The sequence below is a fragment of the Dama dama genome, chromosome 31 (assembly GCF_033118175.1).
Source record: "Dama dama isolate Ldn47 chromosome 31, ASM3311817v1, whole genome shotgun sequence".
Classification (NCBI taxonomy): Eukaryota; Metazoa; Chordata; class Mammalia; order Artiodactyla; family Cervidae; genus Dama; species Dama dama.
Genome location: NC_083711.1, coordinates 55,534,360 through 55,559,347, shown reverse-complemented (window position 1 = coordinate 55,559,347; position 24,988 = coordinate 55,534,360). Strand labels below are relative to the sequence as shown.

The 24,988-nt window shown below is 38.7% G+C and overlaps 1 protein-coding gene across 3 annotated transcripts in view; it reads left to right on the top strand.

The window, feature by feature from the left end:
* The window catches only part of CD47 (CD47 molecule), a 58,205-nt gene that overhangs the window by 9,908 nt on the left and 23,309 nt on the right, over positions 1-24,988 (top strand). For all 3 annotated transcript variants that reach the window (XM_061133925.1, XM_061133924.1, XM_061133923.1), the window contains exons 2-3: positions 3,462-3,809; positions 15,000-15,089. In XM_061133925.1, coding sequence (XP_060989908.1) covers positions 3,462-3,809; positions 15,000-15,089 — 438 coding nt within the window. The remainder of the gene's footprint in view (positions 1-3,461; positions 3,810-14,999; positions 15,090-24,988) is intronic.

Genomic DNA, 24,988 nt, shown 5'->3' with positions numbered 1-24,988 from the left:
CCTCCTGCTAAGTGTTTCAGATCAGGTGAGACGGTTTGAGCTGGTAGTCTGTATTCACAAAAGTTGTAAGGTCCAATATTTTTGGCATTTGATATAAGTTAATTTTTCCATTTCATTTGTTAATTTATCTGTGACACCGGCATCATGGATGGTTATACTTATCAATTCCTATCTGATTAGACTGCTGTAGGCATTTCTTGATTATTCAGAATTTACTTATTCATGATAATTATCTATGTGATCCTTTATTTGCTCTGTATATTTTAGATCCTTTCTTCACTTTGCTGTTTCATCAGAAGGCAGTAGGCAAAATAGAGAAAAACCAAATCAAATAATTTTACTGCTTAATAGCTGTTTAACAAATGTTGATGGGGGTGAAGTTGTAGTTAACAGCTGATGAAGCAACATTTTTGGACTGTATTTATTCATTGTTAGTGCAAGGGTTAGTCAAGTTACAGTTGATCCAGGTCAATTTCACTTTGAATTTTGTTGACAGCATTTATTTAACTCAAATTGCTTCCGCTATAAAAATGGCTGTATTAACATTACAACAAATACTGCCATGGAATCAACGCTTTTTCTGTATTCTTTAGAAAATTCATTTTCTAAACACAAGTTATAAAGTCACTGAGTGCTTGCTGACCACTTTGTACTCACTTGGAGGCTTCTAAAAAAGTCTGCTGAGGTAACTTAGCTCTTCACTTGCATCTCTTTAATTAAAGGATAATTTTTAGGAGGTATAGTTTGACTCAAACAAATGTGAAATGCTCACGTGTCAAAGTTTTTATTTCACACATTAATTAACAAGCAAACCAACAAGATGGTACAACCATCTTGGTTTTAAAAGAGAACTGGAAGGGACTCCCCTGGCGGTCCAATGGCTAAGACTCTGCGCTCCCAGTGCAGGGGGCCCAGGTTTGATCTCTGGTCAGGGAACTAGATCCCATATGCCACAACTGGGAATTTGCATGCCACAATTAGAGATCCTGCATGCTGTGGCTAAGGACCCAATGCAGCCAAATAAATGTTAATTTAAAAAAAGAGAAAATTGGAAGAATAGACACATGTACATATAGGCAGTCAGGAATGGTGAAATGAATCTGTGGATAGATGCAAAGTTGGTCAGTGTCCTCAGGGCAATAAAATCTTTTTCTGTTTTTTGGCCATGCTGTGTGGCATGTAGGGTCTCAGTTCTCCAACCAGGGATCAAACCCATACCGACTGCAGTGGAAGCGCTGTCTTTACCGCTGGACTGCCAGGGAAGTCCCTAAAATGTAATTATTTAAAAAATTCCTCTTTTCCAACAGGTCCAAATCAACTGCAGAACAAAGTTTGTTTGTATCTCTATGGCTATGAATTGTTTGCATTACCATCAGTTTTCTACGTCTTACAAAGCTGTAAAAACAGCCTAGTCTTGGCAAGAGGCCCAGGCTGCTATAGAGTTATTCCAAACGGATCTGTCCGATAAGGCCCAGCACCCCGTTGAAAGGACTCCCGGTAATCTTTTAGTCCATTTCAAAATTGTTGACCATAGTTTCTGACACTTTCCTTCCTTTCTAACTCCAGCATCATAACCACCACCCAGTGGAGACTATATTTCTCAGGGGAAGTAATTCATAACTCCAGCGTTTTGAAGAATGCAGTTGGAAGTCCAGGTTTTGCCTGGAGCTTCCTGATATTTAGGTGGCTAGAAATGGAGAGAACTGGGGGGAAAGTGAGCTGTGGATGACCACAGGGTTGGTTTAGACTGCAGTTCCCAGAAATATAACACTTTAGACCTGCCAGTCAGAGAAGGCTCAGAGCATTACCTTAAGATGCTGGAGTGCCTAGTTTTTATGGTATGACCTTACATATTTATAGCATAGTATAGAGCACTTACCAGTATGCTTTCTCCATTGATGCCAACCACAATTCTGTGAGGGGCTTCCCAGGTGGCGCTAGTAGTAAAGAACCTGCATGCCATTGCAGGAGACGCAAGAGATGCAGGTTCGATCCCTGAGTCAGGAAGATCCCCTGGAGAAGGGCGTGGCAACCCACTCCAGGATTCTTGCCTGGAGAATCCCATGGACATAGGAGCCTGGCAAGCTACAGTCCATAGGGTCACAGAGAGTCGGACATGACTGAAGCGACTTAGCATGCACAATTCTGTTCATTTTTTGATCCTCTTACTTCTAGAGAGTAAACCAAGGTATAGAAAGTTAAGCGAATTGCTTAAGCTTGCACCCTGAAAAGTGACAGACAGAGACGGGATTTGTTCTCAGGCTTCTGAACTTTGTTCAGTTCATATTCCATGCTGCAGCCCAGCATTCAATTCAGTGGGCGTTTACTGAAGAGTAATTATGTCCCTCGAGTAATAACATCCTGTGACCCTGATAAAGGAAAAATCTTAAAGATGAATGATTAAACCTAAGGTTTTATTTATATCTGTCAATCCTTTTTTTAAAGGAAACACCAGCTCACTGCTTACATGAAAGAAGTGATAAATGGCTGAAGAATATGGAGGACAACTACAGTTTGTCCACATTTTTGCACATTCCACATGAAAGAGGACCCATTTCTCAACCTCTTTTATAAGGCAACAACCAGTAGCTTATACTATTGAAAAGAGTTGATCAGATACATGCAACTTATTAGTAGTATCTGCTCTTGGTTTCAGCTTGCACCTTAGCATTGTTTTGGGTGGTTTATGGTTTCTAGAAGGAGGGGATGCCTGTAATATATATTTGGAAGTTGTTCCTTAGTTTCAGTGAAATGTGGGAGTGGGAAAATGCCATTCAATTGTGTATAATCCTTTTATGATACTTGCATACCGAATGTCTGTTGCTGTCTGTATTTTGCAATGGGAAAATAGCTGTAGAGAATTTTTTTTTTTTTTTTTTAATCCTTAGCATTCTAAGGCTTACCATCCTAGTGGAAAGATGTGATGTGATTCATGTGATTTATTTTTTATATTTAAGTACAGTAGAGCCTGCTACCTTTTTTGGAAATGCAACCTAGGGATAGAAATAAACTTCCTATCAGTTTAGCAAGTTCTATTTGGAGAAAGTGTATAGAAGTTGAGACTGAATATATTATTTGGTTTTACTTTCAATTTAAAAATTTTCTCATAGTAAAGACAGTATTTTTCTTTAAATATCAGAAGACACAAGCTTCAGAGTTTCCAAAGCCAGATACTACATCTGCATGTTCTAACTCAGTTGCTGAGTTTACTCCCAGGATGCATGAGAATGTATATTTTGTGTTAGTGGGAATGAATAAAGAAGAGGTACAGTGTCGTCTATCAGCTGTGCACATTAATATTAAAATAATTTGTTCTTTTCGCTTCACCCATTTTCTCTATAGTTGCTTGCTTGCTTAAGTGAACAATAGAAGCACTTCTCTTTATCTTAAGAATTTGTAACATACCTAAGATCTCATAGTATTCGGTAATGAAATGTAACAATTTTATTTCTCTTTTCCAGGTTCAGCTCAACTAATATTTAATGTAATCAAATCTGTAGAATATACCGTTTGCAATCAAACCGTTGTCATCCCATGTTTTGTTAATAATGTGGAGACGAAGAACGTTACTGAATTGTATGTCAGATGGAAATTTAAAGGAGAAAACATTTTCATCTTTGATGGAAGCCAGCGGATGTCCAAGTCCAGCAGTTCCTTTCCTAGTGCAAAAATCACACCATCGGAATTACTGCGTGGCATTGCCTCTTTGAAGATGGATAAGAGTGATGCCGTCTCAGGAAACTACACTTGCGAAGTAACAGAATTGAGCAGAGAAGGGGAAACCATCATAGAACTAAAATATCGTGTTGGTAAGACTTCTGTAAACTTTCCCTGCTATTTCTTCTGCAGCAACATGATCTTGTTAAAGGAGGGTAAAATGTGGCTAGGAACTTCTTTGAATCAAAAAGCATACTATTAATACTAAATGTTGTTGGAGTGTTTAGCAGCATTAAGATCATGAGTTTTATCTTATTTGCTCTTCTGCTTTTCTCAATAAATCTCCTTTGTTGGTTGATGATTTGTGCATTGTGTGGTCCTCAACCTTTAGGTCTGAGGACTGTTACATTTGCAGGGAGCAGTGCAGGGGTCATCTCCTCTGCATTTCTGTTTGCTGCCATCAGAAGTAACTTTCTTTCACGTGATTAATTTTCAATCCTTTCCCCCAATTACTTCACCTTTTTTTTTAACCTTATACTTTGATCAAGGGTTGCCAAATCCCAAACATGCTTCCTCTGGAAAGAACAGATTAGGAGGAGAATAAGAATATTAAAAATCGTGTTATCATAGCTGATTCCTTGAGATTTCCTGGGTTTAACCTTGTTTTGGTGTTGTCCACCCACCCCCACCCCCAACCTTGGCCAAGATGTGGGAGAGCTAGGGGTTCAGTCTGATATCTTTAAATTCAGCTTTGATTATAATCGCATGATCCTGCCCTTTCTGAGTTGCTGAGTTGCATAAAGCAGTAAAGTTAGCTGAGTAAAAAGTTTTCATTTCTTTCCTGTTCCTTGCAGTGCCAGCTAAGTTCTTCAGCCACACAGAGGTACATTTCAGCTTACTGTTTTGAAATCTCTATTTAGAATTGCTAGCTATATTACTGATCTCAGGATTAGGCCATACTTTGAGAACCTGCTCTTTTCATGGACTCAGATCGGTTCCATTGGATCCACTATTTGCCTCTGTTCTTCTTGCATTTACCATGAATAAATGTCTGTTACCACACTGGGAATGAGGTGCTTGGGTTGATAGACTGCTTTGACATTGCTTTGTATTAGGAAATCAGCAGATCTGGGTTATATCCCCTGTTCTGCAACTTAACTGTTCACCTTTATGCTATTGAGAAGTTACTTTGCCAGGTCCAGTTACCTCATCTCTCACGTGGGGATGAAGATAGATTCCCGCCTTTATGTCTTATCCTAACAGTCTGAGGAGCACCAAATGGGGTCCCTGTGTACAAGCGCTGTGTGAACTCAGGTGCTTTACAGGTATGAATCGTCTTCTTGGGATATTTGTTTTATGAGGGATAGTGTCAAGTTGTGAAGCTGGCCTGCGGTTGTGAGAGGGATTCTTGCACCACGAGGAGAGGCTGAGAGATGGCTTAGAGTAGGCTAGCCGAATCTGGAAGGCTTTTCTGCTCAGAAATCTCGTTTACATTGTAACTTGTATTAATTTGTACTAATTTAGGCTGAAGAGCTTTTTTTTTATTGTTTTGTTAATTTTAAAGCATACCTTTCAACAGGGGGTCGAATCTGGAATTGCATAATCTAATATCTAATTGAAGTTTTTTCTGAAGAAATGTACAGTGTCATTGGAATGAAAAAACAAGACATAGGGATCAATCGTTTGGTAGTTGTCTAGGCCACTGAGAGGAAATCTCAAGATATGAGACTTGAAAGACCAGAAGATGGAATGAAGATGAATGGGAAAGGAATACCAGCATCTGGAGATGAAGTGAAAGTTTATAATTTTGTGTGTCTGTGATTGCTTTATTTTTCTTTATTTTCAAAGTTCCCTATAAAAATATGCACTATGTTTACTTTGGGACCATTCAAATGAGGAAGTATTGTTTCATTGTAGAGAGTGTAGAAAATTCTACCAGAGGTCTCAGACGTTTGGCTTTGCACTCATTTTTTTATTTTTTTGGAATAACTATAGATTCACAGGAAGTTCACAGAAATAAAAGATTCACAAAAATAAAACAGAACAGTGCTGGGTGCTGTGTACTCTTTGCTTAGTTACTGCTAATGCTTACGTCTTGTGTAACTATAAAAAAACAAAACAAAATTGGGAAGTTGACAGTGGTTCAATGTATGTATATTTCTTTTTCATTTTGTGATATGTGTATTTGGGTAACTGCCACTGCAGTCAGGACGTAGAACTATTTCATTAGCACAAATCTCTCCCTCATGCTAACCTGGCAAATACTAACTTGTCCCCCTTGTCTGTAGTTTTGTCATTTTAGCACTGTTATGTAAATGGAATCATCCAGTATGTGATCTTTTGAGACTGGCTTTTTTTCAGTCAGCACAGTACCCTTGAGATCTAACCAAGTTGTTGCCTGTATCAGTAGTTTATTCTCTTTCTCTGTTTTTTGGCTGAGTAATATTCCATGGTATAGATACCTCACAGCTTGTTTAATTGTGCACCTGTCTTAGGACATCTTGAGTGTTTCCAGTTTTTGGCTATTACAACTGGAGTTGCAGTGAATTAATCATGTGAAGGTTTCTTAGGTGGACATAGTGCTCATCTCTCTGAATAAGTACAGACTATTTGGTTGTTTGCATGTGTATGCTTAGTTTTTAAGGGAACTGTTGAACTGTTTTTCAGAGTGGTTGGTCCATTTGACATTCCCATAAGCAGCATATGAGTGATCTTGTTTCTTCACATCCTTGCTGGCATCTGCTGTTGTCATGTCATTGTTTTGCATCCATTTTTTACTGGGGGGAAAAAAAAGAACCCTTCTTCCAACAAAAAGTTATTTGGAGCAGGACTGTTACAGTGGAATACAAATGTATTGTCATAATGGAACTTGCCCATCATATGGACATCGGGGATTTAGGCAATAGAAACCAATTTTTTAGACATAGATGAGGAACTGAAATTGTGTCATAGAGAATTCTACTTAGTAGAATGTGAATTACAGGTGGCCATTCTTTGTGCCATTCTTTTAAGTACAGTACTTTAGAAATACTATCTGTCAAATATATATAAAATCTTTTGTATATATGTGTGTGTATATTATATGCCTCTGGTGCCTATGTATAGTATGGTACCATGGACAGAGCGCAGGATTTGAATTTAGAAATCTCTTTAAATACATTTTTATTTTCTAGTTTAAGAAAATTTGGATAAGAAAATCAACCTGTCAGGCCCTCTGTTTTTACCTGCTCAGTGGGGACCATTTCATCAAAGTCTTGCTCACTTAACCAGAGATTTATTGAGCACCTACTATGTGCTGGGCAGTGTGCTGGGCACAGTGGACTCAGTGATGACTAAGGCGTAATCCCCAATTTCGGGGAAGTGATCGTACAGTGCCACAGGAAAATAATCTTACATTTATAAGGGCACATACCAAATAGTTTATGTTTATTGTGTCTTGAATTTGAGAACTCTGGGAGTTAGTCATCAGTCTTACCATTTAACACATGAAGTAAGGGAGATTTAGAGTGCTTGTTCAAAATCAGTGTCATCACCAGGATTTTAACCTAGTTTTGTCTTTCTTTAAGACCAGTATGTTTACTACCACTGTATTTGGTTGTTATGAAAACATCTTGTAACAACCAAATTACTAAATGTAAATAATAATGGTTGTGCAATGTGTTACTCATATTTATATTTATAGTATAGTGATACAAAAACTTAGAAGCTTAAATTTTTACTTTTTTCTGAGTAAGCTCTTAGGGTTTTGTTTTAAAAGGTCTGTTCGTTTAGAAAAGTTGCCATTTCCGTTATCATCAACATGAAATATGTTATGTTCCTGACGTTGACGTGAAGGCATTTTGAGATCCTTGTGTTGGTTTTCTAGTGCATGTGCAAACAACCACAAATGCAGCAGCTTTAGACTGCACCCATTTATTAGCTCACCACTTTGTAGATCACAGCTGTGGTCACAGTATAACTAGATTCTCCATTCGGTCTTATGAGGCTAAACTCAGGACGTTTGCAGGCTGTGTTCTCATCAGAAGCTCAGGGTCTTGCTCCAAGCACACGTGGTTGTGGGAGAATTAATTTCCTTAGAACCGAGGTCCCTGTTTCTTTGCTGGACGTCTGATGAGGGCTTCTCTTAGCTCCTAGAGGTTGCTCTATGCTTGCTGCAGGAGCTCTTCCATATTTAAAGTCGGCTAAGATTAATCTTCTTCTTGCTGATTCCTTTGCACATGTTGATTTTCTTTTTGGTGGCGGGGAGGGGAGGCTAGAACAATCCCAGATCCTTTTAAGGTCTTATTAGGTCTGCTTTCTCTCCCTCAAGACTAATCACTCTTTTTCAAAGTCAGCTGATTGAATCCCTTTTGCCATATGACACAACATAATCATGGGAATGAAATCCATCATGTTCACAGGCCCATCCTTCCCTTAAGGGGAAGGAGTTTTTAAAAAAGGCTTGCAGGGGGCAGATTTTGGGAACCATCTTAGAATTATGGCTTTGATTAAGTAACTAGGGAGTATATCTTAGCCAAGTAAATACATCAAAAACAAAACGAAACAAAAAAAACCCTTCACAATCCTAAAGCATCAGTAAAAATGTGGCTTGAATTTTGTTAGAAATTTTATTGTGTTCTTCTTTTGTGGAAATGTGTTCTTTGTGCATGGAGGTGTACCTTGTATATATTTGAAGGAGTTGTTGTTGTTTAGTCACTAAGTTTTGTCCAACTCTTTTGCTACCCCATGGACTGTAGCCTGCCAGACTCCTCTCTCCATGGGATTTTCCTGGCAAGAGTACTGGAGTGGGTTGCCATTTCCTTCTCCAGGGTTTCTTTCAGATACATGGATGGAACTCACATCTCCTGCATACAGGTGGATTCTTTGCCACTGAGCAACCGGGAAAGTGGTCACATACATGAGCTCAATTCAGTTCAGTTGCTCAGTCGTGTCCGACTCTTTGCAACCCCATGAACTGCAGCACGCCAGGCCTCCCTGTCCATCACCAACTCCTGGAGTCCACCCAAACCCATGTCCATTGAGTCAGTGATGCCATCCAACCATCTTGTTCTCTGTCGTCCCCTTCTCCTCCTGCCCTCAATCTTTCCCAGCATCAGGGTCTTTTCAAATGAGTCAGCTCTTCACATCAGGTGGCGAAAGTATTGGAGTTTCAGCTTCAACATCAGTCCTTCCAATGAACACTCAGGACTGATCTCCTTTAGGATGGACTGGTTAGATCTCCTTGCAGTCCAAGGGACTCTCAAGAGTCTTCTCCAACACCACAGCTCAAAAGCATCAATTCTTCACTGCTCAGCTTTCTTTATAGTCCAACTCTCACATCCATACATGACTACTGGAAAAACCATAGCCTTGACTAGACGGACCTTTGTCAGCAAAGTAATGTCTCTGCTTTTTAATATGCTGTCTAGGTTGGTCATAACTTTCCTTCCAAGGAGTCGGTGTCTTTTAATTTCATGGCTGCAGTCACCATTTGCAGTGATTTTGGAGCCCAGAAAAATAAAGTCAGCTACTGTTTCCACTGTTGCCCCATCTATTTCCCATGAAGTGATGGGACCAGATGCCGTGATCTTAGTTTTCTGAATGTTGAGCTTTAAGCCAACTTTTTCCCTCTCCTCTTTCATCAAGTCTCTTTAGTTCTTCTTCACTTTCTGCCATAAGGGTGGTGTCATCTGCATATCTGAGGTGACTGATATTTCTCCCGGCAATCTTGATTCCAGCTTGTGCTTCTTGCAGCCCAGCGTTTCTCATGATGTACTCTGCATAGAAGTTAAATAAGCAGGGTGACAATATACAGCCTTGATGTACTCCTTTTCCTATTTGGAAACAGTCTGTTGTTCTATGTCCAGTTCTAACTGTTGCTTCCTGACCTGCATACAGGTTTCTCTAGAGGCAGGTCAGGTGGTCTGGTATTCCCATTTCTTTCAGAATTTTCCACAGTTTATTGTGATCCACACAGTCGAAGGCTTTGGCATAGTCAATAAAGCAGAAATAGATGTTTTTCTGGAACTCTCTTGCTATTTTGATGATCCAGCGGATGTTGGCAATTTGATCTCTGGTTCCCTCTGCCTTTTCTAAAACCAGCTTGAACATCTGGAAGTTCACGGTTCACATGTTGCTGAAGCCTGGCTTGGAGAATTTTGAGCATTACTTTACTAGCGTGTGAGATGAGTGCAATTGTGCGGTAGTTTGATCACTCTTTGGCATTGCCTTTCTTTGGGATTGGAATGAAAACTGACCTTTTCCAGTCCTGTGGCCACTGCTGAGTTTTCCAAATTTGCTGACATATTGAGTGCAGCACTTTCACAGCATCATCTTTTAGGTCTTAAACATAATTTTATATAAAACATTGTTTTTACCCCAGAATCCCATTTTATATTTGAATATCCAATTCAGTGATCATCATACTTTTCCCATCTTACCAGTTATAGGTACCATGTTTATGTCAGTGAGAGAAGGTGAATTACAGTAGTGATTTTAAACTGAGTAAGTTGTGGACCCCACTACCCCCATAGCCACACACACACAATTGTTGGAGTAAAAGCTGAGAGGGGAGTGCATGTGAAGTGAAGTGAAATGAAAGTCACTCAGTCATGTCCAAGTTTTTGTGGCCCCATGGACTATATAGTCCATGGAATTCTCCAGGCCAGAATACTGGAGTGGGTAGACTTTCCCTTCTGGGAAGGTGATCTTCCCAACTCAGAGATCAAACCCAGGTCTCCCCCATTGCAGGTGGATTCTTTACCAACTGAGCCATAAGGGAAGCCCAAGAGTACAGGAGTGGGTAGCCTATCCCTTCTCCAGAGATCTTCCCAACCCAGGAATTGAACTGGGGTCTCCCTCATTGCAGGCAGATTCTTTACCAACTGAGCTATGAGGGAAGCCCTAGAGAGTATGTGATGTTGGGATAAACCCCAGGTAGTTTTGATAAGTTTCAGTTAAGAATCACTTAGTCAGTAATGTTATTTGTTCATAATCCTACCCCCCATTTTTGAAATAGCTCTTATACTTATTTCTGCATAGAGGTGTAGAGTCAGCTGTTAGTCATCTACTCTGTCTCTCCATCTAATTCATGATTTCTTTCTACCATACCCTAAGTAATTGGTCATTGCAGACTTTTTACATAAATGTTTGACATGAGGATGCTGTTACTTCCCAAAGAATTTTAGTCAATTATTAGGCAGTTCTAATTCTTCCCGACGTCAAACTAGAGCTTGCAACCCTACAATTTCCCACTCACTAGGAGGGCTGTGGTATTTCTCATTCGAGTTTATTCTCTAGGGTAAAAATCCCCAGTTCTTTCAGCCATTGCTCATAGTTTCAGCATCCGCATTCTAGTCACTTTCCTTTGTAACAGTTCCCTATTATGTCTTTAAATTTGATGAGTAATCTGAACACAAGACTGGACTGCATTTGGCAAACACCTCCTACCTTTGTGCTCCTAGCTGATTGCTGCATTAACTTTCTGATAGGTCCTGCTTCTCTATTATCCATTCTCCTCATGGCTACCAAGGAAGATTTTAAGTGAATCATTTTTCTGCCCTGTTTGAGGCTTTCCAATAACTTCTCATTGCTTGTAGAATAAAATCCAGACTTTCTTAACAAGCTAATGAGACCCAGCATGATGTTAATCCCAGCACTCTTTCCATCTCATCGTGTATCATTAAATTTTAGTCACACTGGCCATCATGGAGTTGCTCAAATTTGCTGTTCCTTTGGTGTATCTTCTCCCCTGTCTGGAAATGGCAGGCTATTTCCATGCCAAGGTTTGGGGCCAGTTCCTCTCCCCAGAGGCCCTTCCTTACTACCCACAAGAATCTTGCCCCTCAGCCCCTCCCCTTCCTCAAGTCTATGGCTCCACCTAGCTTGTTCACTGCTGAGACTCAGATGCCTAGAAGAAATCCTATCCACGCATGCATGCTCAGTTGCTCACTTGTGTCCAACTCTTTGTGACGCTATGGACTGTAGCCTGCCAGACTCCTCTCTCCATGGGATTTTCCTGGCAAGAATAGTGGAGTGGGCTGCCATTCCCTTCTCCAAGAGATCTTCCCAATCAAGGAGCTGATCTCCTTTGTCTCCTGCATTGCAGGCAGATTCTTTATCAGTGAGCCACTGGGGAAACCCACCCTACCCATGGTGGGCTTTTAATAAATGTCTGTGTAATAAATAAAAAATGAGTGGTCAGACCAGGTCAAACATACTTCCTATTTTCACTGGTAGATTTCTGTTAATAAATGCCAAGACTGTTGAATGTTGTTCTGTTGTGTAGGCAGGGAGGCCCATGAAATAACGTTACCTTCTCAGCCCATCTTGAATATGAGATCAGATACTGGCTGTACCTTGAAAGCAGCAACCACAAGATTTACTGTCAGACCAGAAGTAGGGTGTGAGAGAAACCATGAAGTCAAGGATGATTCCAAGGCTTTTAGCTTGAGCAGCTGGAGAAATGGGGAAACTGAGAGGGTAGGTTTGGTGAAGGAGTAGGGGGAACTTGTGTCAGAAGTCAGTGGCTTAATTATCTAGGCCTCAGTTTCCCATATGATAAGAAGAGGTTAATTAATCCTCCTGTAATAATTGTGAGGATTTGGGGAGTTAATGATATACACAACTCGAAATAGTAAAGCAAGTAGAGAAAAATAAGTCAATTAAGAATAATCCTTAAATCATAGAGCTTTTACCAAATCCTTTGGGCATTTAGATGTGAAAACCTAGGGATAATTCATAAAGGTTTCTCTTGGTAGGATTTTAGATTGAATTGAAATGGATTTTCCTTGGTTAAGGAAGATGGTCAGTAATTGTTGGAAATTAAGGTATTAAATCAGAGGACATCTGTCTTTTGGTAGAGGTCTGCAACCATGAAAGCATCCACCCTTCACCCAAAAAAGCTGTCTTTCATTCACTCACTGTTTTTTGACTGTTGGGACCTTCAGCAAGAAACCAATTGAGTCTCTGCATGTATAGGGCAAAATGTTAGACTTTGGAAAGCTAATATCTGTGGTATAGAATTTATAACATTATTATATTCTGTGGATTATTGTTAGCATCTACCAGAGCTTAACATTATAAGCTAACTTGGGAAATGCATAGCTAGCATTACTGTATGGAAGTCCAATAGTTTCCTTACATACTGATAAAGAGGCAGAACAGTGGAAGATTTGAAAGAGTTAATTTTAGACGAACATGAGTGCTTGCTTTGGACAAAATTAGCATTTCCCTCGATACAGACAAACTCTGAAATGCTTTCAGTGCATTTGCTTTGCTTTATTGTTAGAGAAGAAATTTCACAGGTAAAATTATGGTCTTAAGAGTTAATAAGATGCAGCTAAACTTAATTTTTTTAAAGTTCTCAACAAACCTTCTTTGAAGACTTAACATCACAATTTCCTTTATGTGGAATGTATCATTTTGTATTATCATTCTCTAGGTAACTTGTAACACACTTAATTGTTGTTGTTCAGTCACTAAGTCATATCCAACTCTTTGTGACCCCATGGACTGCAGCTTGCAAGGCTTCCCTGTCTTCCACTATCTCCCAGAGTTTGCTCAAGTTCATGTCCATTGAGTCGGTAATGCTATCTAACCATCTCATCCTCTGCCGTCCTCTTCTTTTGCCTTAATCTTTCCCAGCATCAGGGTCTTTTTTAATGAGTCGGCTCTTGGCACACTTAATAGAAGCTTCCTTAATAGCTCAGTTGGTAAAGAATCTGCCTATAATGCAGGAGACCCATGTTCAATTCCTGGGTCAGGAAGATCCACTGGAGAAGGGATAGGCTACCCACTCCAGTATTCTTGGGCTTCCCTCGTGGCTCAACTGGTAAAGAATCTGCCTGCAATGCAAGAGACCTGGGTTTGATCCATGGGTTGGGAAAATCCCCTGGAGAAGGGAAAGCCTACCCATGCCAGTATTCTGGCCTGGAGAATTCCATGGACTGTAAAGTCCACGGGATCGCAAAGAGTCAGACCCAACTGAGTGACTTTCACTTCACTTCACTTAATACCTAAAGCCCCTCATGTTACTTTACACGTAAACAATCATTTGAGGCCTAATTATCCATAAATGCATCTTCTAATCTAGAGTAAGTTTGAGAAAAGCTAGGGCTCACATCTCTCTTGTTTTTAGTCAGAGTAAGGTGAAGGTACCCAGTAGTACAACTTCCTCATTTTGATACCCTGAGTCAGGCTTTATAAAAAGGCGTCACTGTTGGCTTAAGATAAATTCTTGGCATTTACACATAACAGGTATTCACTGTTCAGTTCATTCCAGTCGCTCAGTTGTGTCCGACTCTTTGCGACCCCATGAATCGCAGCACGTCAGGCCTCCCTGTCCATCACAAACTCCCAGAGTTTACTCAAACTCATGCCCATCGAGTCGGTGATGCCATCCAGCCATCTCATCCTCTGTCGTCCCCTTCTTCTCCTGCCCCCAATCCCTCCCAGCATCAGGGCCTTCTCCAGTGAGTCAACCCTTCGCATGAGGTGGCCAAAGTATTGGAGTTTCAGCTTCAGCATCAGTCCCTCCAATGAACACCCAGGACTTTTCTCCTTCAGGATGGACTGGTTGGATCTCCTTGCAGTCCAAGGGACTCTCAAGAGTCTTCTCCAACACCACAGTTCAAAAGCATCAATTTTTCGGCGCTCAGCCTTCTTCACAGTCCAACTCTCACATCCATACATGACCACTGGAAAAACCATAGCCTTGACCAGACGGACCTTTGTTGGCAAAGTAATGTCTCTGCTTTTTAATATGCTATCTGTAGGAGTGCGTAATTATAATTGCAGTTAATGTTTACTGAGCACTTGGTAAGTGCCAAGGTTTTTTATGTATTAACTTTGTTAGCAATTACAACAGTCCAGTGTAACATCCACCAGTAACAGCCCAACAGTGTAACAGCCCAACAGTGTAACAGCCACAATAGTCTAGTATAACAATGCAACAGTGTAACAGTCCAGTGTAACAATGAGGACACTGAAGAACAAGAAGGGTTAAGACTGTTCAAGGTCACAGAGATTGTAAATTACGGTTGCTTTTCAAAGCCAGACACTGAGGCTTATTCTAGAGCTAGAGCCTTGTTCTTAATTCCTGTGCCATACTGCCTCCTTCTAGAAGTCATAGGTTAGGAAATGGGTGAAAAGCTCTTACGTAAATAATTTTTTGTTTCATAAGTAAAATTTGTTGTATAAGTAAATGATATGTGTAGTTTGTTACTTATTTTAAAGCTGAAGTTTTAATTCAATTATTTTTATTTTCCATCTCCACAATAATATATATTGTTGACTAGTCACAGTTAGGAGTTAAAGTGATTATAGTGAGTGTTAATTGTGATTTTTGTTTTCTTTCTTCCCAGTTTCATGGTTTTCTCCAAATGAAAATATCCTCATTGTTATTTTCCCAGTTTTGGCTATACTTCTGTTCTGGGGACAGTTTGGTATTGTGAGTAAGTATTTATTTCTATTTTTCGTTTATGTTTTAGTGGTTAAATTGTTATTTCTGGGAGGCAATGTTGGCAAAATGTTTAATTTAGCTGAATTGTATTAGCAAGTATGATATTGTGATAAGAATTTACAATCAATATTAATATTCTCATTGAAGTCTATATTGTCCTTCATAGTTTACTTCGGTTCACTTTTAATTCCACAGAAGGTTTTCATTTTTTAACTTCTTAAGAATTAACATTGTGAATCCTGATATTAACAGTACCTTTGACTCAGCTGGTTTTAATGTTTACAGAACATTTATACATATACTATTTTCTTTGGTAAAGATATGGTTACAGTCTACATTGGTGATAAGATAGGATATTGTAGAAGAAGGAATGAAGATGGCAGCATATGAACACCCTGAGCTTACAACCTCCCCTGGCACATCAAAGTTATAATACAACTGTTTTCAGAGGAGCTGTCTCTGAGAATGACCCAAAGACTGATAGAGAACATATTCTACAACTGTAAAGAAGAAACCACAACAAGATGAGTAGGAGGGGCAGAGATGTGGTCTGGTCGGAACCCACACTTGGGGTCCTTAAGTGGGAGGAAAGTCACAGCAGTGGAGATCCTCCCTGAGGGGTCAAGCCCCACATCTGGCTCCCCATCCTGGAGGTCCTAAACCAAGTATGTGTGTGTGTGTGTGTGCGCACGCACGCACATGCATCATTTGGTCATGTCCGACTCTCTGTGACCCCATGGACTGTAGCCCACCAGGCTTCTCTGTCCATAAAATTTTCCAGGCAAGAATAGTTGAGTTCAAGTGCCCAAAGTATCTGACCTTGAGTACCAGTGGGGCTTATGTTTGGGAGAACCAGAAGACTGTGGTATACCAAGACTTTGCTCTTAAAGGGTGTGTCCAAAAGCATCCTTGCTTCAAGTCCCAACACAGAGGCAGTGCTTGACAGCTGTCTGGGTCAGACCCAGTGACTTTTCATGGAGAGCCTTGCTAGGAGATGGTAGGCAGCTGGGATTCCCTCCAGAACTGAGATGCTGGTGGCAGCCATTTTTGGATGCCTGAGCTGATGGGCACCATGTTGGAATTGCCTCTCTCACATATTAGCCCCTGGGGCTGGCACAGCCCACCAGCAGTCATGAGACTTGTAATAGTCTTAGCTTGCCAGGTTTCACAGCCAGCAGTGTTGGGAAGCCTGTCCTGCCTGAGTGCCTGCAGGAAATCAGCCTCACCACAATAGAAGGCCACACATATGAGATACTTCTGGTGCATCTGGCTCTGGTGGTCGCAGAGAACCTTGATGCTGGGCCCCATAAGACATCTCCCACATAAGGCCACTTATCTAAAATTAGGAGATGTCATGGACCTACCTAATATCTAGAAATAAACAGAGAATTCGGCAATATGAGGAGACAGAGGAATATGTTTCAGATGAAAAAACAGGAGAAACTCTCAGAAAAAGAGCTAATGAAAGCTCAGATAAGCAATTTGACTGATAAAGTGTTTAAGATAATAATCATAAAGATGCTTACTAGTCTGGAGAAGAATGGATGAAAACAGTGAAAACTTCAACAAGGAATTGGAGAATAGAAGAAAAGAATCCATCAGAACTGAAGAATACAGTAACTGGAGTGAAAAGTACAGTCAGTTCAGTCTTTCAGTCATGTCCGTCTCTTTGTGATCCCATGGACTGCAGCATACCAGGTTTCCCTGTCCATCACCATCTCCTGGAGCTTGCTCAGACTCATGCCCATTGAGTCAGTGATGCCATTCATCTATCTTGTCCTCGGTCATCTTCTAAGTGGCAAAGGATTGTCACTTAAAAAGTGAAAGTTAAATGACAAAAAATAATTTTTGTAAAATGATTGTAAAATCAAATGTAACTGTGTACAGTGAGTGTTATTTGTGTGTACAGAATAGAAAGATATAAATGTGACATCAAAAACATAAAATATGATTTGAGAGTAGGGAGGAGTAAAAACATTGTTTCAGAATGTGTTTGAACTTCAGTGACTATCAGCTTAAAATAGTCTGCTAATAGATCCATATATGTAAACTTCATGATAACCACAAACCAAAAGCCTATAATATATACACAAAAAGTAAAGGGGAAGAAGCCCAAACACAAAGCTAAAAATCATCAAACCATGAAGGAAGAAACTAAAAGAACAAAGAAACAGAAAAGAACTACGAAACCAGCTGGAAAATAATTAACAAAATGGCAATAGAAGTGCATACCTATCAGTAATCACTTTAAATGTAAATGGATTAAATACTCCAACCAAGAGACACAGGATGGCTGATTGGACACGAAAACAAGACCCATCTATGTGCTGCCTGCAAAAGACTCACTTCAAACCCAAAGACATACATGGTCTGGAAGTGAAAGGCTGGGAAAATATGTTTGATGCAAATGGAAACAAAAAGAAAGCTGAATAGCTGTACTCATATCAGCCAAAATAGACTTTAAAGCAAAGACTTTAATAGAAGACAAAAATAGAAAAGGTGTTACATAAGGATAAAGGGCTCAACCCAAGAAGAGGATATAACGTTTGAAAGTATTTATGTATCCAACAAAGGAGCACCTAACATATATAAAGCAAGTATTAACAAATAATAGGAAAATTGACAGTAATGCAGTAGTTGGTTACTTTGATACTCCACTTACATCAGTGAATAAATCATCTGCACATAAAATTACTTGTCAGGCTTGATGTAATTTATATATACATACAGATACACACACAGATACACACACACACACACACACACACATATGAGCATACACACATATATAGGATATTCCATTCAAAACCAACAGAATACACACTCTTTTCAAGTGCACGTGGAATATGCTCCAAGATAGATAATGTGCTGGGCCACAAAACAGTCTCAATAAATTTTATAAGATTTACAGACAAGCAAAAGCTGAGACAATTCAGCACCACCAAACCAGCTCTTCAACAAATGCTAAAGGATCTTCTTTAGACAGGAAACACAGAAAAAGTTTATAAAAACGAATACAAAACAACAAAGTAAATGGCAACGGGATCATATTTATAAATACTTTAAATGTAAATGGGCTAAATGCCCCAACCAAAAGACAAAGGCTGGCTGAATGGATATAAAAACAAGACCTGTGTATATGCTGCCTACAAGAGACCTACCTCAAACCTAGGGACACATACAGGCCGAAAGTGAGGGACTGGAAAAAGATATTTCAGGCAAATGGAGACCAAAAGAAAGCAGGAGTAGCAATGCTCATATCAGAAAATAGACTTTGAAATAAAGACCATAATAAGAGACAAAGAAGGACAGTACATAGTGATCAATGGCTCACTCCAAGAAGAAGATATAACAATTATACATGTGCCCAGCATAGGAGCAACTCAATACATAAGGCAAATGCTAACAAGTATGAGAGGGGAAATTAACAGTAACACAGTAATAGTGGGGGCCTTTAGTATCCCACTCACACCTATGGATAGATCAACCAAACAGAAAATTAGCAAGGAAACACAAGCTTTAAATGATACAGTGGACCAGTTAGACCTAATTGACATCTGCATTTCACCCAAAAACTATGGATTCCAACCTTTTCTCAAGTGCATATGGAATAGATAGATCACATCCTGGGTTATATATCTAGCCTTGGTAAATTTTATAAAATTGAAATAATCTCAAGCATCTTTTCTGATCACAATGCAGTAAGATTACAAGTCAGCAACAGCAAAAAAAAAAAAAAAAAAATACTATTAAAAACACAAACATATGGAGGCTAAACAACACACTTCTGAATAACCAACAGATCACCATGGAAGAAATCAAAAAGGAAATCAAAATATGCATAGAAACAAGTGAAAATGAAAACATGACAACCCCAAACCTCCTGTATTCAGTAAAAGCAGTGCTTAGAGGGAGATTCATAGCAATACAAGCCTATCTTAGAAACAAGAGAAACATCAAATAAACACCCTAACTTTATACCTAAAGCAACTAGAAAAAGAGCAGTAGAACCCCAAAATTAGTAGAAGGAAAGAAATAAAAAATCAGAGCAGAAATAAATGAAAAAGAAATGAAGGAGACTGTAGCAAAAATCAATGAAACTAAAAGCTGGTTCTTTGAGAAGATAAATAAAATAGACAAACCATTAGCTGGACTCATTAAGGGAAAAAGGGAGAAGAATCAAATCAGCAAAATCAGAAATGAAAATGGAGAAATCACAACAGACAACACAGAAATACAAAAGATCATAAGAGACTACTGTCAGCAACTATATGCCAATAAAATGGACAACTTGGAAGAAATGGACAAATTCTTTGAAAAGTATAGCCCTCCAAAACTTAACCAGGAAGAAAGAGAAAATCTGAACAGACCCATCACAATCATGAAAATTGAAACTTAATCAAAAATCTTCCAACAAACCAAAAAGCCCAGGACCAGATGGCTTCACAGGTGAATTCTACCAAAAGTTAGAGAAGAGCTAACACCTCTCCTACTCAAACTTTTCCAGAAAATTGCAGAGGAAGGTAAACTCCCAAACTCATTCTATGAGACCAGCATCACCCTAATACCAAAACCAGACAAAGATGCCACAAAAAAAGAAAACTACAGGCCAATATCACTGATGAACATCGATGCAAAAATCCTCAACAAAATTCTAGCAGACTGAATCCAACAATATATTAACAAGATCATACATCATGACCAAGTGGGTTTTATACCAGGGACACAAGGATTCTTCAGTATTCACAAGTCAGTCACTGTGATACACCATATTAACAAGTTGAAAGATAAAAACTATATAATTATCTCAATAGATGCGGAGAAAACTTTTGACAAAATTCATTTTTGTCAACACCCATTTATGATTAAAAAAAAAAAAAATCCCACCTCTCCAGAAAGCAGGCATAGAGGGAACATACCTCAGCACACTGAAATCTCTTGCATCCCTATATACTAACAATGAAAAAACAGAAATTAAGGAAACAATCCCATTCACCATTGCAACAAAAAGAATAAAATACTTAGGAATAAATTTGCCTACAGAAACAAAGACCTATATATGAAAAACTATAAAACACTGATGATAGAAATCAAAGATGACACAAAAAGATGGAAAATATACCATGTTTGTGGATTGGAAGAATCAATATAGTGAAAATGAGTACACCAATCAAAGCAATATGTAGATTCAACACAATCCCTATCAAGCTTCCCATGGTATTTTTCATGGAACTAGAACAAATAATTTCACAATTTTTATGGAAACACAAAAGATTTCGAATAGCCAAAGCAATCTTGAGAAAGAATAATGGGACTGGAGGAATCAATTTGTCTGACTTCAGACTACACTATAAAGATACAGTCATCAAGATAGTATGGTACTGGCAAAAAGACAGAAATACTGATCACTGGAACAAAATAGAAAGCCCAGAGATAAATCCACACACCTATGGACTCCTTATCTTTGACAAAGGAGGCAAAGATATACAATGGAGAAAAGACCATCTCTTTAACAAGTGATGCTGGGAAAACTGGTCAACTACCTGTAAAAGAATAAAACTAGAACACTTTCTAACACCATACACAAAAATAAACAAAATGGATTAAAGGTCTAAATGTAAGACTAGAAACTGTGAACCTCTTAGAGGAAAACATAGGTAGAACACTCTCTGACATAAATCACAGCAAGATCCTTTATGACCCACCTCCCAGAATAATGGAAATAAAAACAAAAATGAACAAATGGGGCCTAATTAAACTTAAAAGCTTTTGCACAATGAAGGAAACTATAAGCAAGGTGAAAATGCAGCCTTCAGATTGGGAGAAAATAATAGCAAATGAAACAACTAACAAGGTATTAATCCCCCAAATATACAAGCAGCTCATGAAGCTCAGTGCCAGAAAAAAATGAACAATCCAATCAAAAAATTGGCCAGAGAACTAAACAGACATTTCTCCAAAGAAGACATACAGATGGCTAACAAACACATGAAAAGATGCTCAGCATCACTTATTATGAGAAAACACAAATCAAAACCACAACGAGGTACCCATCTCACGGCAGTCAAAATGGCTGCCATCAAAAAGTCTACAAGCAATAAATGCTGGAGAGGTTGTGGAGAAAAGGGAACCCTCTTACACTGTTATTGGGAATGCAAACTAGTACAGCCTCTATGGAGAACAGTGTGGAGATTCCTTAAAAAAAACGGTATAGAACTGTCATACAATCCAGCAATCCCAGTGCTGGGCATACACACTGAGGAAATAGAAATGGAAAGAGACACATGTATCTCAGTGTTCACTGCAGCACTGTTTATAATAGCTAGGACATGGAAGCAACCTAGATGTCCATCAGCAGATGAATGGATAAGGAAGCTGTGGTACATATACACCATGGAATACTATTCAACTATTAAAAAAGAACACATTTGAGTCAGTTCTAATGAGGTGGATGAAACTGGAGCCTGTTATACAGAATTAAGTAAGTCAGAAAGAGAAACAGCAGTACAGTATATTAAAACATATGTATGGAATTTAGAGAGACGGTAACAATGACCCTATATGCAAGATAGCAAAAGAGACACAGATGTAAGGAACAGACTTCTGGACTCTGTGGGAGAAGGTGAAGGTGGGATGATTTGAGAGAACAGCACTGAGACATGTATATTACCATATGTGAAACAGATGACCAGTGTAAGTTCGATGCATGAAGCAGGGCATTCAGAGCTGATACTCTGGGATGACTCAGAGGCCTAATATGGGGAGCGTGGTGGCAGGGGATGTGGGGACGCAGGTACACCCATGGCTGATTCATGTTGATATATGGCGAAAACCACCACAATATTGTAAAGTAATTAGCCCCCAATTAAAAGAAATTAATTAATTAAAATAAAAGATCTAAATCACAACGAGCATCTTTTCCTATTACAACAGTATCAAACTAGAAATCAGTTACAAGAAGAAAAATGGAAGAAACACAAACAAGTGGAGGCTAAGCAACACGCTACTGAACAAATACTGGGTCACTTGAAGAAATCAAAGAGGAAATTTAAAAATACCTGGGGACAAATGAAAATGGAAGCACAATGATCTAAAACCTTTGCATTGCAGCAAAAGCAGTTCTGAGAGGGAATTTTGTGGCAATATAGGCGAATGTCAAGAAGTAAGAAAAATCTCAAACAATATAACCTTATATCTAAAGGAACTGGAAAAGAGGACTCAGCAAAGCTCAAAATTAGTAGAAAGAAGAAACTAGTAAAGATCAGAGCAAAAATAAATGAAAAATAGTTAAAAAAAAACAATAAAAAAGATAAGTGAAATTAAGAGCTAGTTTTTTTTTAAAAGATAAAATTTATGAACCTTTAAGCCAGACTCATCAAGAAAAAGAGAAAGGACCCAAATAGAATAAGAAATCAAAGAGGAGAGGTTATAACTGATACCATAAGAATACAAAGGACCGTAAGAGGTTACTAAGAACAACTATACACCAGCAAATTAGACAACTTGGAAGAGATATATAAATTCTTAAAAACATACAATCTTCTAAGGCTGGATTAAGAAAAAAAAATAGAAAATCTGAACAGTCCAATTACTAGAAATGTAATTGAATTGTATGCTAAGTCATTTCAGTCATGTCCAACTCTTTGCGACCCCATGGACCATAGCTCACCAGGCTCCTCTGTCCATGGGATCTCTAGGCAGGAATACTGAAGTGGGTTGCCATGCCCTTTTCCAGGGGATCTTCCTGACCTATTGAACCTGGGTCTCCCACATTGCAGGCAGATTTTTTTTACCATCTGAGCCACCAGGGAAAAAAAAAAAAACTCTGAACAGAAAGAAGTCTAGGAGCAGATAGCTTCACAGGTGACTCTGCTAACATTTAAAGGAGAGTTATTAGCTATCCTTCTCAAAAAATTCCAAAAAATTGAAGAGGGAACACCCTCAAATTTGTTCTATGAAACTAGATTTATCCTGATACTAAAACGAGACAAACATACTAGAAGAAAAGAAAATTAGAAGCCAATATCCCTGATGAACATAGATGCAAAAATCCTTAACAAAATAGTAGCAAAATACATTCAACAATACATTAAAAGGATCATGTACCATGATCAAGTGGAATTTACCCCAGAAATGAAAGGATGGTTTAGTATCCACAAATTAATTTAATATGATACACCACATTAGTAGGAGGAAAGATACAAATCATTTGATCATCTCAATTGATGCAGAAAGAGCAGTTGACAAAATCCAACATCCAGTTATGATAAACACTCAACAGAGTGGGTATATCCAACATAATAAAGGCTATGTATAACAAACCCACAGCTATTAATAACATCATACTCAGTGAAGAACTGAAGGCTTTTCCTTTAAGATCAGAAATAAGATAGGATGCCCACTCTTACAACTTTTATTCAACATTGTATTGGAATGACTTCCACAGCAGTCAAACAGGAAAAGGAGATAAAAGGCATCCAAATTGAAGAGGAAATAGTAAAATTGTCATATTTACAGATAACATGATACTGAATTTAGAAAACCCTAAAAACAAAGACATTGGTGAAAGAAATTGAAAGCAACACAGAACCCTGAATCTTCATTGGAAAGACTAATGCTGAAGCTGAAGCTCCAATACTTCGGCCACCTGATGTGAAGAACCGGCTCATTGGAAAAGACCCTGATGCTGGGAAAGATTGAGGGCAGGAGGAGAAGGGAGCAATAGAAGACGAGAAGGTTGGATGGCATCACCGACTCGATGGACATGAGTTTGAGCAAACTCTGGGAGATGGTGAAGGACAGGGAAGCCTGGCATGCTGCAGCCCATGGGGTCACAAAGAGTTGGACACGACTGAGCAACTTCACTTTCCTTTTTTTCCAGTCATGTGTATCTAAAGTGATACATAAAAGTAGAAGTAAGATGACTTGATTATATATTCTAAAGACTCTTTTCAATGTATAGCACCCTGGAAATGTTTTGTGATTTCAAAGCTGTTCTCAGCTTTTGCTTAAAAGGCAAAAAAAAAAAAAAAAAACAAAACAAAGAAAGGGCTAAGAAAGACAACTGTCAAGACATTTCACAACTCTTTCAAAACAATGTCTGAAATTCTTGTGGCAATTTCTGAGAGTTTCAGTAAGCTTTTTATATTAAGAAAATGACTGGTATAGCATCAAGACCTTGTCCACTGACATTAGGGAAAACCTTTAACCCTATTGGCAGACTCAAGTGTTAAGGCCTATGTCTTATGATTTAGGTGGGAAACAGCCCTTTTCTAAGATCATGAAATCACTCAACAGAAGTGTGACTTGTTGCATTTGGATTGATTGAACTGTGCTGATCATGGCATTATCATTAGTTGACTGAACCAGCAGTGTGTTCACTATCAGCCATATTTTTACAAAAATAAGCTTTACCATTGTTTTTCTGAATTAAAAAAGTAATACATACCACTTTAGGATACCTTATGCAACATAGGAAGTGTAAAGAAAAGACAAATATCATCTAGAGTCTCAGAGCCTAGAAATAAACTATTGAGGTATTCCGGTGAATTTCCCACTTCTCTGTCTTTTTTTCTTAAAAAAGGAAAACCCATAAAGGGATTCATATAGCTTATATACTTGCGAATGCTGATTTTCCTCCTGTGTTTTCAGAGATCTTTTTATAGTTGCATATGCTCTACTTCTATGGATGTACTGTAATTTACTTAACTCTCATCTTGATGGATATTAAGGATGTTTCCAAATTTTCTTGATGTTATGAAAGTAAGTGTGCTAAAGATACATAACACTTGAAATGGCAGAGAAGGTATTTTAAGGCTCATGATATTAATACATATTGCCAACATGTTTTCCAGCACCATTTTATCAATTACTACTGCAGGTGAGAACACC